The sequence below is a fragment of the Drosophila albomicans genome, chromosome 3, assembly GCF_009650485.2.
Source record: "Drosophila albomicans strain 15112-1751.03 chromosome 3, ASM965048v2, whole genome shotgun sequence".
In the NCBI taxonomy this organism is placed as follows: Eukaryota; Metazoa; Arthropoda; class Insecta; order Diptera; family Drosophilidae; genus Drosophila; species Drosophila albomicans.
This window is the reverse complement of record NC_047629.2, coordinates 6,754,986-6,770,542: the sequence shown is the minus strand read 5'-3', so window position 1 is coordinate 6,770,542 and position 15,557 is coordinate 6,754,986. Positions and strand designations below refer to the sequence as shown.

General features: G+C 44.9%; 1 protein-coding gene across 2 annotated transcripts; it reads left to right on the top strand.

The window, feature by feature from the left end:
- The first annotated feature begins 1,911 nt into the window (after positions 1 to 1,911).
- On the top strand, positions 1,912 to 14,466 carry LOC117568567 (zinc finger protein jing). 2 transcript variants are annotated; one of them, XM_034249296.2, is made up of 6 exons: positions 1,912 to 2,091; positions 6,496 to 10,335; positions 10,395 to 10,935; positions 11,002 to 11,149; positions 11,215 to 11,392; positions 11,463 to 14,466. In XM_034249296.2, exons 2-6 carry the CDS (start codon positions 6,635 to 6,637, stop codon positions 11,923 to 11,925), a joined length of 5,031 nt encoding a protein of 1,676 aa, XP_034105187.1. In that variant the 5' UTR covers positions 1,912 to 2,091; positions 6,496 to 6,634; the 3' UTR covers positions 11,926 to 14,466. The 2 variants fall into 2 exon arrangements, with proteins under 2 accessions (XP_034105187.1, XP_034105186.1); XM_034249295.2 differs by lacking the exon at positions 1,912 to 2,091 and adding an exon at positions 6,225 to 6,394.
- Positions 14,467 to 15,557: the final 1,091 nt, after the last annotated feature.

The window sequence follows — 15,557 nt, the reverse complement described above, 5'->3', positions numbered from 1 at the left end:
GAAACTGAGCCTGAGTTGACAGGTCTGTTGAATGGACAGGCGAATGGAGAAGGATGCCAATCGAAAGAGGTTGTCAGAAACAGTTTATAACGCCTAGAATTATGCCGCACATAAATCAAAATTGACGCGTAAACAAATATGCTTCGATGTAGGTGATGGGGCTTTTGTATTTTTTTTGATATTGCAAATTTTGCGCATATTAAGAAGTTGTGTATGTGATCAAAGCCAAAAGTAATGAAAGAAAGGAGAGAAAAAAAAGATGGAAGCCAAAAAAAAGAACCGAGAGTTTCGTATTGGGGCTAGACGTTTGTTTTTGGCACTCTGTTTGCACTGTGGGGTAGAATTCTAATTTATGGCCGGCAATAAGCGCTAACGGAAAAACGGAAAACGTTTCAGGATTCGTTTTGCAGACGGAATCCCCATAAAATCCTAATATAATAAGCATGTAAATGTGTCCCGGCAAACTCAGCTTCACCCCACTGTTGACAGACAATCCATTAGAATGGCAAACTATGCGTATAACGGTATACAAGTTAGTTAGCAAAATTCAGTTTCGTTGAGATTTCTACGGCAAATTGAATAATTTTTTTTTAACGAAAGTGTCGGGCAATTGACGGATGAAGCTGGCGGGAAAACGTCTAAATAATTAGATAAACATTTAAGCCATGCAAACAGAGAGAAGAAAAGTAAAAAAGACGGACAGCCTTATGCCAAGTGACATGAAGAAGAAGCAGCTGAAGTGGAGACAGAACACGCGACAACTGTAGACGCATAACGGCAATGCGGGGACAACAACGACAACAGCAGCCAGTTGATGTTTGTGGAGAGCAGGAGTTGCGCCAGCGGGGTCCGAGGCCGGAGAGTACGTGACCATAACATGAACTGCCCCCCGCACACAAATACACACAACAGAGTAGCATATATATACAATTTGCGGGTTCAAAGTGGAGAGACGACGTACTACATACAAACAGGAAATATTTAACGTGCTTGCAACAACAGCAACAAAAGTGAAATATAAATAAAAATAATAATAATAATGGGCAAAAACGTAGGGAACACGCAGAACGTGTGTGGCTGAGAGAGCGCCGAGGGTTGCTGGCCCTGCACTCAGAGAGCAAGCGTGAGAGAGCCCTCCGAGATAGAGAGAGAGAGCGCATTTCGAAATGCATGCGTGTGAGTGTGGGTGTGCGTGTGCAGTGTGCAATGGTCGTGTGCCGAAGTTGATGTCGAAGTCGAAGCTGTGTGGCATTGCTGTAGTCCTCACTCTCAGTTTCTCTCTCTCTCTCTCTCTCAGTCGCAAGTTGCCGTTAGAATATCCCACCGGCCCTTTTTATACAGGGAAATTCTCTGATCGCACAAGAGAGATAGACGACGTCCCGAGCCAGCGCGAGAGAGAGCAAGCATACGAACGAACGAAACAACGAACGAGAACAAAAGTGAACAAACAAAACACAAACGAAGCAATGCGACGCGCCGCGACGGCGCGACGACAACGACTTCTCTCTCTGCGAGTTGCAAGACTGAAAAAACAGGGAATTTGTTGCTGCTGCTTCAGCTGCTGCTGCTGCTGTTGGCCTTTAACGAATTCTATAAATCAGTCTTTCATTTTCTCTTTCACATCATTCAGCCATTTTCTCTTTGACGCGACGGACGCGTCTGCAGCTCGCAAACGGACGAACGGCAAAACGAAACGGGCAACGGTCATACTAAGCGCACGAACAACGCTTGGGAATTTGGTTTTTTGTCGGATTAATTAAAACAATGTTCTTCTTATGAATGTTTCGCCTTTTCGGGTTCTGTGCTACAATATAGTAATAACAAATACGTAATGCAAATATCTCCAGTAAGTGAAGAAGCAAAAGAAATGCACTAAGTGTATTTAAGTAAGAATAAAAGAATACAAAAAAATATAAGAAGCAAACAAACGTGCGTGCGTGCGTGCATTGTGAATGTATGCGAGTGTGTGTGCGTGAAACATTTAAGCTTTAAGTGCTAAAAGCGTGCGTTGCTGCTGCGCTTTGGATACCCAGCGACGTCGCCGTCACCATCATCGCCGCCAGCATTTGGAGCTGCTGTCTAACATTAAATGTTAGTATACCAACACAAGCATAGCTAAATATGTACATACATACATACATACATATGTATACACATACATATGTACATACAAGAAGAACAGCGAGCAGCATAAACGAAACGTCTGCAAAGATGCGACGGACGCCTGCCAGCCTGTGCCTGACTGTGTGTGTTAAAAATAAAAGTAATCAAAAGGGGGCAGCGATTACGTCGCCGCTGCCGCTGTCGCTGCCCTCGCCGTCGTTGGCGTTGTAGTTGTCGTTGTCGTTGTCGTCGCGTGCATTGCTCCCTCTCAGCTGCTGCGCATGTGTTTGTAGTTGTAGCTGTAGTTGGCGTTGTCGTTGTCGTAGTGTGTAGTGAAGTGTATTATACGTATACAATGCATGCCCATGTTGTGCCCTGCTTCAATTTTGTCAAACTATTACAGCAGCGCTTACATTTACATCATACGTTAAATAAACTGTTAACATTGAGTCCGAGACTCCGAGTGCTGCGCTGTCTGTCTATTGTTTGTTTTTGTTTGCCCACGCAAATATGCAATGATTTTTTGTCGCGTTGCGTTGCGCTTTTCGCCTTCCCCACTCTCTCCACCATCCCAATCATGCATATTTATCGGGTTCGTTCTCTCTCTCACACACACAGCCCGCGTTCATTTCATTCATACCTTACAAATGAAGCGTGCTCAATTGTGCGAATGGCGGGTGGGTGGTGGGTGGTGTGTGTTGGGTTGGGTGGCTGCACAGTTAAAGTGACGGGAGTTGGGGTTGGAATCTGTGTGTTGGGTGGTGGATACACACACACATACTCACACCACGAAGCACACATACAGATGCAAATACACAGGCGTCTTACAAACGGAAGTGGAAGTCGTTCTGTATGTGTAAGTCTTTTAGCACTGTGTTTGTGTGTGTGTGTGTGTGTGTGTATCTAATGGGATTTTCTAATAAAATTTAAATTGTTGCCGTTTTTGCTGGGCGCCTTCTTATGAATTTAATATGAAGTGTGTGAGAAGTGGTCGAATGAAATACGAGTGAATAATTTACGAAGCACAAAACTTGCTATTTTATACATAAATCTCTTCTTTAAATCGGATGCTGAATATGCAATTAACCTCAAATTTGTTGCTAATTGTACAAACAAATACATAAATCGTAACGCAAAGCAAAATAAACTCTTTTTCTTACATGAAACTTTAAAAATAAAGTGAAATATGCTTCATATGTGAATTCTTCTTCTGATGTAAAATGCCGTCGCTTAAAATATTAAGTGCAAACTGAAAATGAGTGAAAAACTTCTTGATAGTGTGATATTATACAACAATCCAAGTACTTTAATGAAACTGAAAAGAATAACTTTTATATTATATAGAACACTTTAAGTTTTACCTTAAAAAAAAAAAAACTGAAAAAAGGCTGTTTGAAAGACCAAACTTGTTTCTTATTCTTTCAAATAATAGAAGAGAGTGTAAAACACGGAAAAAAAACTAACGTAAAACCATTAAAAAAAGAACAAAAAATTGTGAAGCAAAGTAACAACAAATATTTTGTGCATTAAAGTGCAATAACTTTTAAATTATAAAGATATCTAAACAAGTGTGTATTAAAGTGATTTACTTAATTAAATGAAATGGAAAAATTAATCCAAGTGAGCTAAAGTGACAGGCAACATCAGAGTGGTGAGAAATGTGAGTTGTCATAAAACAAGATCGAAGGAAGTTAAACAGAAAATTAAATACAAAAATTAATCAATACTTATCACAGTTGAAGTTTTCTATTTAAATGTAAAATCTTCGAGATTATCCTTTAAATTGTGAACAGCACAGAGAATTTGAATTTCCATGTGTGCATCTGATTATATGAAACAAAAGAAACCTCACCAATGTAGAAAAACCTCGGACCCAAAAGTGAGGCGTTACTTCTTGCCAGAAGCCAACCCGACCAACAGAGCGGCTTAACATTAATCTTCACATTTAACGATGCGTTTAACAGGATTGTTGTTGTCACAGGCAGCGAAGAGGAAGACATAGAGAGGAGAATGAGAGAGAGAGAAAGAGAATATAGGCAGGTGGCACAGAGAATTTCAACCTAAATGCCCGAAGCAGACCTAGAGATTATACTTTTGGGTCGTAAAAAAAACCCAAATAAAATAAAATATTTTGAGCATTCAAAGTCGTCATAAAAATGCCGAAAAAAATGTTACATAAAAACTCAAAATGAAATGCAATCAGCAATGACGATAACAATGGCAACAACTGCTTACAAAACGAAAATTAAGGGAAAGAAGTAAAGAAGCAAACAGTGAGCACTCTAAAAGTTATCTATTTGATTTTATCAAAGATAAAAACCTAAACCTGAATGCATTCAGTGTTAATTAAAGTAATAGGAATCAATAAAATAAAATCATGTTAAATCTCGCAAAAAAATTTACACCTGTGAAACCCTTTAATAAAAATCATTTTTATATAAATATAGACTCAATTTGTTGAATATTTTCAAATTTCAACTCGTTAGAGTTAAAAATCCCACATGTGATTATCTTTGGCTTTTATTAGTTCACTGTAACGAGCGCGGACTGTAAAGACAAAAGATCTGAGCACAAGTGCATACACACACACACACACACACACACACGAATGCAAGCCGACATAAACATGGATTTATGTGTGTTGAGCGTGTGTCGATGCGTGCATTTGAGTGTGTGAAAGACTCACGCTCAACGCTTTTTATTAATTCTGTTAAATATGCACACACAAAACAAAAAAATGAAAATATAAAAAAGAAACAAGAATTTCAAACAAACATCAAACGCGGGCGGTGAGGAGATCAACAAACCGCTCTGCCTACGTGCAACTTCACAGTCGCAGTCCATTTCCCATTACGTTCCCCCTCTAAAGCCAAAACGGCTCTCTGCCTGCTGCGGCTGCCTTCACTGAATGCTTGCTACCTGAAACTGAAATTTTCCCGCATTAGAATGCTCGTGCTCTGTTTCGATGTTGTTGTTGTTGTTACTGTTGTTGTTGGTTGGCTGGTTATGTTGCATGCGGACGACGACGGACGCCGCGACGTCGTCGACAGACAACAATCCAGCGGGACTGTCGGACTGACAGAGACGGACAATGCAGAACGCAAAGATAAAATGAGAGAGCGAGCGGGAGGGAGAGAAAAATAACACGCGAGCCGGAGCCGCAGCCAGAACCAAAGCAGAAGGGCATGCAATGGAAGAAGGAAGGGAATGGGAGTTGATTTTATTTTTCTTCCTTTTGGGCTGCTGCTTCTTGCCTTGCCTGTGCTCTGCGTTATGTTGTGTGTAGTATTATTTTTTTTGTTTACCTTATGCTTTCGTTTATCGACCCGTTTTTGGTTTTGTGTGTTTTTGTGTGCTACATATGCGTTTTGGTTGCGCTCTCTCGCTCTCATTTCGTTCGCGTGCTCTGCGCCGCTCTCGCTGCGAGTTGAGAAGCAGCAACCGCAGCATAATCGCAGTTTGCATGCTTTTAGTATCCTTTTGCTAGTCAGGGGAGACAGTTACTGGTATAAATAGAACTATCTACGAATGCAATATTTACGTTACGCAATTAAAATAATTACTATTTCCTTGCTTTCCTTTTGTTTTATTATATTTTTAAAATATTAAAGGTAAACATAAATTTTCTATATCAACGATTATTGCAATAATTTGTATGTTCTCAAAAAGCTGTTTTATTTAACACCTGTGTCGGGGTGTGGCCGCAAGTTAAATTTCTAAAACATACGTTTTTACGCTGATAGATATACCAAAATGGTTACTTGTCACTTAACAGCTTGGTACATTTCCAATAGTGTAAGAAAAGGCGCGTCATTTAAACCATACATTACATAATTTAAACGCAGTATAGACCACTTTTTCTACATATAAAATTTGCATTAACAATTTCCATTACACAAACAAAAAAAAAATCGTAAAATGAGTTGTCTAACCGAGCGACGGTTCCTCACCTCTTCATAGCAATCAGCTTTCGAGTGTGTTGCTGTTAAGGCACTGCACGCGGTTTCGATTGTTTGGGAAATTTCACAGCTGTTGGCTCCATTGTGTGCGTTAACAGTGAGATAGAGATGCGCGTGCGTTCCACACTGTTAGTTAACAGGCATTAAAAAAAAAACAAGACAAAAAAAGAAGAAAACAAAACTAATTGTTATTGTGATTATTATGTTTTTATTAGAATGAATTAAAGTGTATAAAAAATGCGTGCAACATAAGAGTGCACGCTTGTGGGGGCAGCAGCGCAGTAGCAGCAACAGCAGCTAGCATCAGTCGACACACACACAGCGTGTCCAAGGTGTGGCAGCAGCTTTGAGTAGTGAAAAATGATTTTTTTTGTTTTTGCTGCAAATGCATTATTTAATAATGTTCAATTATTATCTCTCTTTTATTTTACAGTGGCGTTGCCACCTCGCTCAGCTGCGCCGATTCCAGCACAGGCTCCAGTGAGGATGCATCTGAGCCCGGCTCACCGTACAGTGCGCACTCGCTATTGAGCGACGAGCAGCAACAGCAGCAGCAGCAGCAGCTAAACAAGATGCCGCCACAAATACTCAGCGCCAGTGCCGCAGCGGCAGCTGCTGCCAGCAATAGCAGCAGCAATGCAACAGCCACAGCAACAGCGAACGCTGCAGCAACAGTTGCTGCCAGCAATCAGAATGCAGCGAGAAGCAACCACAGCAACAACAACACTGCCAAAATCACCACAACAATAGCTCAACGCACCAACAGCAGCAGCAGCAACACATCAGCAACAGGAGCAACAACAGCAGTGCCAACGCTGCAATGGCCCTGGAACACAAGTCTCGGCAGCACCTCAACTGCTGTGCCCGCCTACAACTCATCCTCCACACCCGCCACTACAAAGAAGCGTGCTGCTGTTGCCAGCAATGGCAGCAACAGCGACGCCGCCAGCAACACTGCCAGCTGCATTGCTGTGGCAGCGAAGAAGTCACGTGCCGAATTGCAAGGCAACAGCAGCAGCAACAACGGCAACAGCAGCAGCAACAACCTCAGCACCAGCGACAAAAGACTGAAAGCCGCCGCCTTGGAGGAGTCGCAGACTAAGATCACGGGTTTCTTCAAGTCACAAATGAAGGCGACGCCTGGCAAGTTGGCCACGCCCTCACCGCAACCCACAGCAGCGGCAGCAGCAGCGAATACGCTTACAATGAGCACGCCGGCAACCACAGCATCGCTCAACAAATACTTTAACATACTCTCGCAGCTCAACGAGCAGAAGCAGCAGCAGCAACAACAACAGCCGCAACCCAAGCCAACAACAGTTGCTGCGGCGCCTGCAATAGTTGCTGCTGCGGCTGCAACGCCAACTGCTGCTGCTTTGCCTGTGCCAGCACTCAAGAAGATCGAACGCAGCAGCAAGCAACCAGCAAAGATTGCTCAAGTGGCGCCCAATCTGCGCAAGACGCCCAGCAGCAACAGTCACAATCACGCCGGCAACAGCAGCAGCAACAACACTGGCAAATCGCCCGCCAAGAAGCACGTGGCCATTGCACCGCGCACGCCCGAGATGAAGCAACAGCAGCAGCAACAGTTGCAGCTGCAAGCATCCAAATCATTGCTTGCAGCAACCGCGTATCGTGCGTCCAACGGCAACAGCAGCAATGCGGTTGCCGTCACAGCAACTGCAACGGCAGCAGCCACAGCAGCCGTTGCTGTCGCCAAGCCCTGCCAGAAGCTGCAACTAGCCGCCCCGCCGACAGCCACGCCCACTCAGAATCCCACGCTCTATCAGCTGCCCGTGCAACTGCCGAATCTGGTGCAGTTGCCGCCGCAACTGGCAGCAGCTGCCAACATCATGCAGCTGAACAATGTGGCCAAAGCAGCAGTTGCTGCTGCTGCCAGCAACAATGCGGCGGCAGCAGCTGCCTCGGCGCAGGCAGCGCAAGCAGCAGCCGCGCAGTATTTCCTCAACGGCACCGTCTTCAAGCTGCAACAGGTGACGACGGCAACGACGACGACAGCAACCACAGCGACGGCGGCAGCAGCAACTGCCGGAGGCGTCAATCCCTTTGGTCTGCTCAATGCCAATGAGCTGCAGGAACTGTTGCTCAAACAGCAACAGCAGCAGGTGCAACAACAACAGCAGCAGCAGCAGCAATTGCAGCTGCAGCAAGCGGCAGCTGTGAAGGCGGCTGCAGCAGCCGTGGCCACGCCCACTGCGAATGGTGCTGCCAACTTCCAGGAGTTGTTTCAGCAGCAGATTGCCGCTGCAATTGCAGCCCAACAGCAGCAGCAGCAACAACAACAGCAGCAGCAACACCAACAGCAACAGTTGCAGCGTCTCGGCGCCGCAGCAGCAGCACAACCCGTGTTTATGGCAACGCCAGCGGGATTGTTGTTGAATGCAGCCACGCTGCCAGCAATGTTGGCGCAAGCAGCGGCCGCAATTGCCGCCAACAGTCAGCAACAACAGCAGCAGCAACAGCAAAAGGTTGCCGCCGCTGTGGCCCTGCAGCAGCAACACCAGCAGCAACAGCAACAGTCGCTGCCAGCGTTGCAGCCAATACCCGCCTTGAGTTCCATCTTTGAGCCAGCCGCCGAGCAGCAGCAGCAACAGTTGCAGCTACAGCAACAGCAGCTGGCGCAGTTGCTGCTCTCCCATCAGCAGCAGCAGCAGCAACAACAACATCATCAGCAGCAACAGCAACTCATCACTGCCAATCAGCCACCGCCGTTGACAGCAGCAAACAGCTGCAACAGCAACAGCATTAGCAACAATACTGCCAGCAACATAAGCAACAACAGCAATGCCTCGAATAATTTAAGCAACAACACTGCCCTGCTGCCACAACAGCAGCAACAACAACAACAGCAGCAGCAACAACAGCTGCAGCAACTGCCACAGCAGCAGCAACAACAGCAACCACGTGCCATCATTAAGGGACCGCCACCGCTGGTCACCATCTCCTCCGCCTCCAGCTCCGCCCTCGGCACAGTTGCCGCCAAATCACGCAGCTCGCTGCCCTCCGCTTTGGCCAAGCCCTACCAGAAGCGTCCGTCGCCGCAGCGCCAGCAGCAGCAGCAACAGCAGGTGGGCAAGTGCAAGTATGCAGCGATCGCCACGCCCACAACGCCGCCTCCTCTGGTGCCAACGAGCACGGGAGCAACAGCAGCCACAGCAGCAACGGGAGTCGGAGCTGCTGCCAAGGAGCTGCAGCAACTGCGCAAGAGTGCCACGCCCAGCAACATTACGCCCACGCCGCCTCTAGTGAGCATAGCGCCCGCGAAGCTGACGCCCACGCCCACCCTCAGCATGGCCAAGCAACAGCAACAGTTGCCGCCAACCACAGTTGGCAAGATCTCAAGCAGCAGCGCTGATCTCTTTGATCTGGTGAAGAACTCAAATGGCGCCATCAGCATTGTGGGCAAATCACCGGCAGCCAGCAACAGTTGCAGCTTTGCCTCATCGCCAACGCCCTCGCTCGCCCTCACCCCGCTGCCCTTCAGCTCGCCCAGCAACAGCAGCAACAGCAATTCCTCGCCAGCTCTCTCGGTGCACTCTTCGAGCACTTTGTGCTCCTTTGGCAAATCCCTTGTGACCATCAAGGCCGAACCCATCGAGGAGACACTCTCCGCCTCCGCCGCCTCCTCCATGCCAACGCCCACTTGCTCGGCCACGCCTACAGCATTGCTGTGCAGCTCAACGCCGCTTGGAGTGGCCAGCAACCACAATCCGCAGAGCTTTGCCGGCCAATTGCCGGGCACTCGATGCGTCAATGTGAAGCACGAATTGCTCGCCGAGTGCAGCGGTGGGAACTCGAATTGCAGCAGCAGCTATGCGAGCACCAGTAACTCGGTGAGCTCCGCTGCAGATCTCTCGCTGGAGGCATCGACGCCAGCCACTTCGCTGAGCCCGGCGCCGTCGCCTTCGGCCAGCAGCCAGAGCCAAACGATTCCCATTGCATCGCCGGAGGGAAATGCCAGTCAGCAGGACATGCTGAGCGAGCTGGTCACCTCGTCGTGCAACTCCAGTGGCACCGAGGATTGCTCGCAGACCGCCTCGTTGCCGGCAACCACTGTGGCAACCGCCACGGTGAGCACGGCAGCAACTCCGATTGCCGGCAGCAGCAGCAGCGGCAGCAGCAACTACGACGAGGAGGACGACAAGTCGGTGGCCTCCTCGGAGGCAGCGACGCACAAGCGACTGACGCCCGAGTCGGGCATTGGCGGCAGCCTCAGCAACAGCGAGAGCAGCAACTCCATAGCCGATGCCATGTAAGTAATCTTCAGATCAGTTGTTGACAAACAATTTGTTTAATTTGCTTTCGATTTAGTTCCAGCAAGTCCGCCTGTCCGGCTGCCTCTTCGGTCTCAGTCTCCGCCTCCGGCTCGGACAGCAACTCGCTGGCCAGCAATGCACCTTCGCCCGCCTCGCCCAGCAACGATGATGGCTCCTGCTCCGCCCCAGCAACGCCAGCACCCGCGCCCTGTGCTCTGCTGGACACAACGCTAGCGGAGACCGCCAGCAAAACGCTGCCCAAGTGCGCCATCTCACCGATATTGTCGCAGCCCAAGACGATCCGGTTTCCAGCTGGCGCTGGAGCCGGCGGCAAGGGTGGCAAGCGGCACGACGGCGTCTGCTACTGGGACAAGTGCAACAAGAAGCACGAGAGCAACTCGAAGCTGTTGGATCACATGCAGACGCATCACGTGAATACCCAAACAGGTCCCTTTGCCTGCCTCTGGGTTGGTTGCAAGGTCTATAACAAGGAGTCCTGCTCGCGTCGCTGGCTGGAGCGGCACGTGCTCTCGCACGGCGGCTCCAAGCAGTTCAAGTGCATCGTCGAGGGCTGCGGACTGCGCTTTGGATCACAGGTAAGTTCAACAGTTGTTTATCTTGGCTGCAATACCAAACTAAATGAGAATTTCTTCAACTTGCAGTTGGCGTTGCAGAAGCATGTGAACAATCACTTCAATGCCACGGACAATGCCAAGGAGAGCACCAACAAACGCACCTCGGATCCCCCAGTGCCCAAGCAGCTGCGCAAGAACGGCAAGAAGCTTCGCTATCGCCGTCAGCCCTTCTCTGGTAACTTCCCTTTAACTCGCCTTCTAATCCTGCAACGCCTTCTAATCTCTTATGTGCTTTTGCAGCGCGCATGTTCGACTTCTTCGACACTGGCATCATGGAGGGTCTGCAGCATCGTCTGCGCCAGATCAGCACGCTCACCAACGGCGCCCAGGCGATTACCTTCCAGGGACAGTGTCTGATGCGACGCCGCAACAGCCAAGGCAGCTACGAGTGCTTTGTGCGCTGGTCACCGCGTGAAATGTAAGTTAAAAGACCTCTTCTAACCTTCGAATTGCAGTCAGCTAATTGTGTTTTTATCTCTTTCTCTTAGCATCTCGGATGAGTGGATGCCCGAGTGTCCGAATCGAACGCGACAACACACAAAGGTGCTACACATCAAGCACATGCGTCCGGCAGAGAAAACCTGCGTCGACAGTCTGCTGAGCACAGCGTACAGATTGCGCTATCATGCGCAGCTCTTCGATGACGACTACAACGTGAACGAACAGCAACAGCAGCAGGAGGAGGAGATGGACCAAAGCAGCAGCGAATGTGCTGCCAGCGACGATGAGGAAGATGACGATGATGATGAAGAGGAGGATGAAGATGAAGATGATGGAGTATCGGGCACAATCAGCTCGACCAGCGGTAGCGGCACAGTGTCCAGCTACCAACAGGTGCTCAGCATAGCCAAGCTGCAGATGCAGCAACGTCGAAAGCATCCGCGTAAGCCGCCCAAGGGGACGCCGATGATGACACAACTGGTGCCCACGGATGCGTTGGTGCCGCTTTAGAAAGTATTTTTGCCTAAGTAGTTGATAAACGGAAGAGAACGAGATGAGACGAGATGAGAAGCGAAGGACAAACGAGTAAACAGTGACAAGTAGTTGATAGAGAGATAGTTTTGATAAGGACACAACAACAACCACAACCACCATCCCCACCCCCCGTATCACATAAACATAAACTAGAATTAACAAATGTAACATATATTAGTATATATACTGACATATACAACATATATCAAGATAGATAATGCCATGTACATAGAAGTCGCTTCAATATCAGAACAAATTTTAACTTGACTTATTTACTTATTTATAATGTTAACTCGTAACTTGACTTGAACTAATTTCTGTAAATTGTGAACTGCCTAAAACGAGTAGAAGACGAAGCAGAGGAGCCTTGAGACTTGTTTCCCCCTCTCCCCTCTTCAATCATCTTCAATACTTTCGATTTTTGTTTGTTGTATTTCCACATTTCATCATTTGTTTCATTTCTCATTTTGTATTCCAAAACTTCCAAAAACTATGAAGAAAACGCACAAATAACAACAACAACAAAAAGAATAAGACTTGAAGCATTTATCGCTAATCATTTTAAAGTGTAGCATTAACATTAATTAAGCAGTTAATTAATGATCTTTCATGTACTCAATGTGTTTTCAATGAGCAATGCAAACAGTTTTAAGTTTTTACACACACATTTCGTTAGAATTGAACAAACCCTAAACAAATTAATGTAGTCCAAATTTTTATACTTTTATTGTAAATATTAAAATTAATTAGTTTTTGCTCTTAGCTCTAATTCAATTTCATTAAACATTACGCCTAAACACAACTTCTCATTTAGAAAAGAAAACAAACAATACAAAAAGAAACAAAAAAAACTAAAAGAAATCAAAATAATAAACAAGCTGTTTTTTTAGAATTTAATTTGTTTTTATTTCGTTTTTCGTTTTTGTTTTTAATGATTAACAACAGTCGAAAGGTCAACGAGCTCGCCTTAAACAATTATTAAGCATAATTAATTTTCTACGCCAATGAATTTATAAGTGTTTAAAGCTAAGATTATACAACAAAAAAACAATACTATACGAACCCTAAGAACATTACTCAACACTGCCAAAGCGAAATGAATAATACAACAACCACAACCACAAGATGAAGAACTAGAAGAACACACGAAAATGTGGACAAACAGTTATAAGAACGACTGATAAATGTAAAAAAAAAACGAAACACAAAGAACAAAAATCGTTAAAGATAAATCAAGCATTATCTTTTCTGTAATTCTTAGTTCGCACAAAGCTTATCATAATTCCCATATATATAATACGTATACATATATAAACTATATCTGTGTGTTGTAGCTGCGCCTGTAATCAAGACCCTTCTCCCCCGCCCCCGCCCACGCCTATAGATGTAAGCCTATATGTAATACTCGTGTAGATAAAGCCAATCAGTTTTTGGGCATTACTTTGTACTTTCATACAGTAGTATATACATATATATATACATATGTATTCATAATACGTTTGGGTTTTCTCCATTTTGTAGATGAGGCAAAGTTGCATTTTGTAAATGATATAGTATTAAAATTGAAAGCAATACATTTTTAACAATTGCCTGGAAGTTCTGAGATTAACGTAACTAAAAAGAGAGTCAACAATTTGGATTGCCTAAAACCACGACAAAAACAAAAAAATAATGAGATTCAACCATATTTTGTACCGAGAGAAAATTCAAATAAAAAATATAAACTACCTCAGATTTTTGCAAACAAAATGAAAAATAAAAACATAAAAAACATAGGAATTTTTCGAGAAAAGTTTTCTAAAAGACAACAAAAAAGAATAGAGACTATATTTAAAAACAAATAAAAACATTGTTGCAGAACAAGGGAAAAGTTTACAGAGGTAAAAACTCGTAAATAGATAAAAACTGCATATTTTCTTATAGAAGACACTCACACACACACACAAACAACTATCATGAGCTACTTACATACATACATACAGTTCAGCATATTCCCGTTTCACAACACTGCCCGTCATCAGATTATTATATAGATTTTCAAATTATTTTGTATATAGTTGGAGCAAAAATGCATAAATATATCATGATATCAATTCAATTACTAATAACGCAAACCGCTTTAATAAATAATACTATCTAAATAATTATTATAAACCTATTACCGATTTAGCATTGCGAAAGCAATAAAGAACAAAATGCGAATTAAGCATGGGAGATTTCTCAGAACTTATGAATAATTTTAGAGCTCGCCAAGCAGACAGCAATTGATTTGACATTCAGTTCTTGGGCCCCAGATCTTGAAAGAGATGTGTGTAATAGAGATCGAGAGCCCGCATATTGTAACTAATGTAATCAAAAGTACAGTCTACACGTAACAATGGAAAACATATATATATTATATATATATACATAGATATTATATTATATAATATTAACTCTACCATATACACAATTTAGTATGTACAAGTGGAACAGAACCGAAACAGAAACATGTAAACTCTGACAAATGAAAAAAATATATAGAGGCAAGAAATACTATTGAACCGATTGTCGAATTATTTACTTCGCTACTGGGCGGGACACCTACATACATAGATTAAAAGAACAAAACGTAAGTAAAAAGTTCAGAAATTTTCTTATTTTGATGATTTTATACTAACGATAACATCTGAAGCATAATATCAAAAGATCATCATTTACTATCTTTATCTATTTTATCTCTCTTAACAATCCAACCACCCTCAGTTCCGTAATGGAACTTACTTTGCGGGAAGTCGAAGCAGTCGGGCTTAGCATTACAAAACGGACCTTATCTTCTTCCCTATTCACGAAGAGGTATAAGGTAGCCATGTGGACCCCCCAAAATGAGACTGCACTACGCTAAAACCGAGCCAAGCTGTAAAATACATAGGTGTGATCCTGGACAGCAAACTGACTTGGCAGCTTAACCTGTTAGAAAGGGTGAAGAAGGCTACCGGGACCTTGTATAGGGCGAAAAAGATGCTTAGCTGCACTTGGGACTCTCTCTCCTCATCTTATGCGGTGGATATAGTCTCTCACCTACGGTATTCTAGTGTGGTGGCAAGCCACTGAAAAAAGAACTTACCTATCCATCATGGAAAGGACACAGCGTCAACCGCTACTGTGTATCACAGGCGCCATCAAGTCGAAGCCTACTAAAACCCTCGAGGTAATAAATGGTGGCAAACCCCTTAACTTATACGCGCATTCCATAGCCTCAAAATTGGCCCTTAGGATTGCTTCAACAGGCAATCTAGGTCTATCAGGCTATGGCAGGGCTATTGGTAGGGATACTAGTACGGACTTGGATTATACTATCCCCCTCACCTGTACTGATCATACTAACACAGTTTACGTGGAACCGGGCTGCTGGAGGAAAGAGTTATGCATTGTCGAAGCCCTCATTTTCCATCGGGTCGAAGATGGACGTAGGAGTCGGTGCGACTGTCTACTGCCCCAACCCGGTTTCCAAAACTCCTACAAGCTCCCTGACCATTGCAGCATCTTCCAGGCGGAAGTCTGGCAGAAGTAGCTCGGGGTATACAGTGCAATTAACATACAGCTCGATAAACATCTTTGTTGACAGC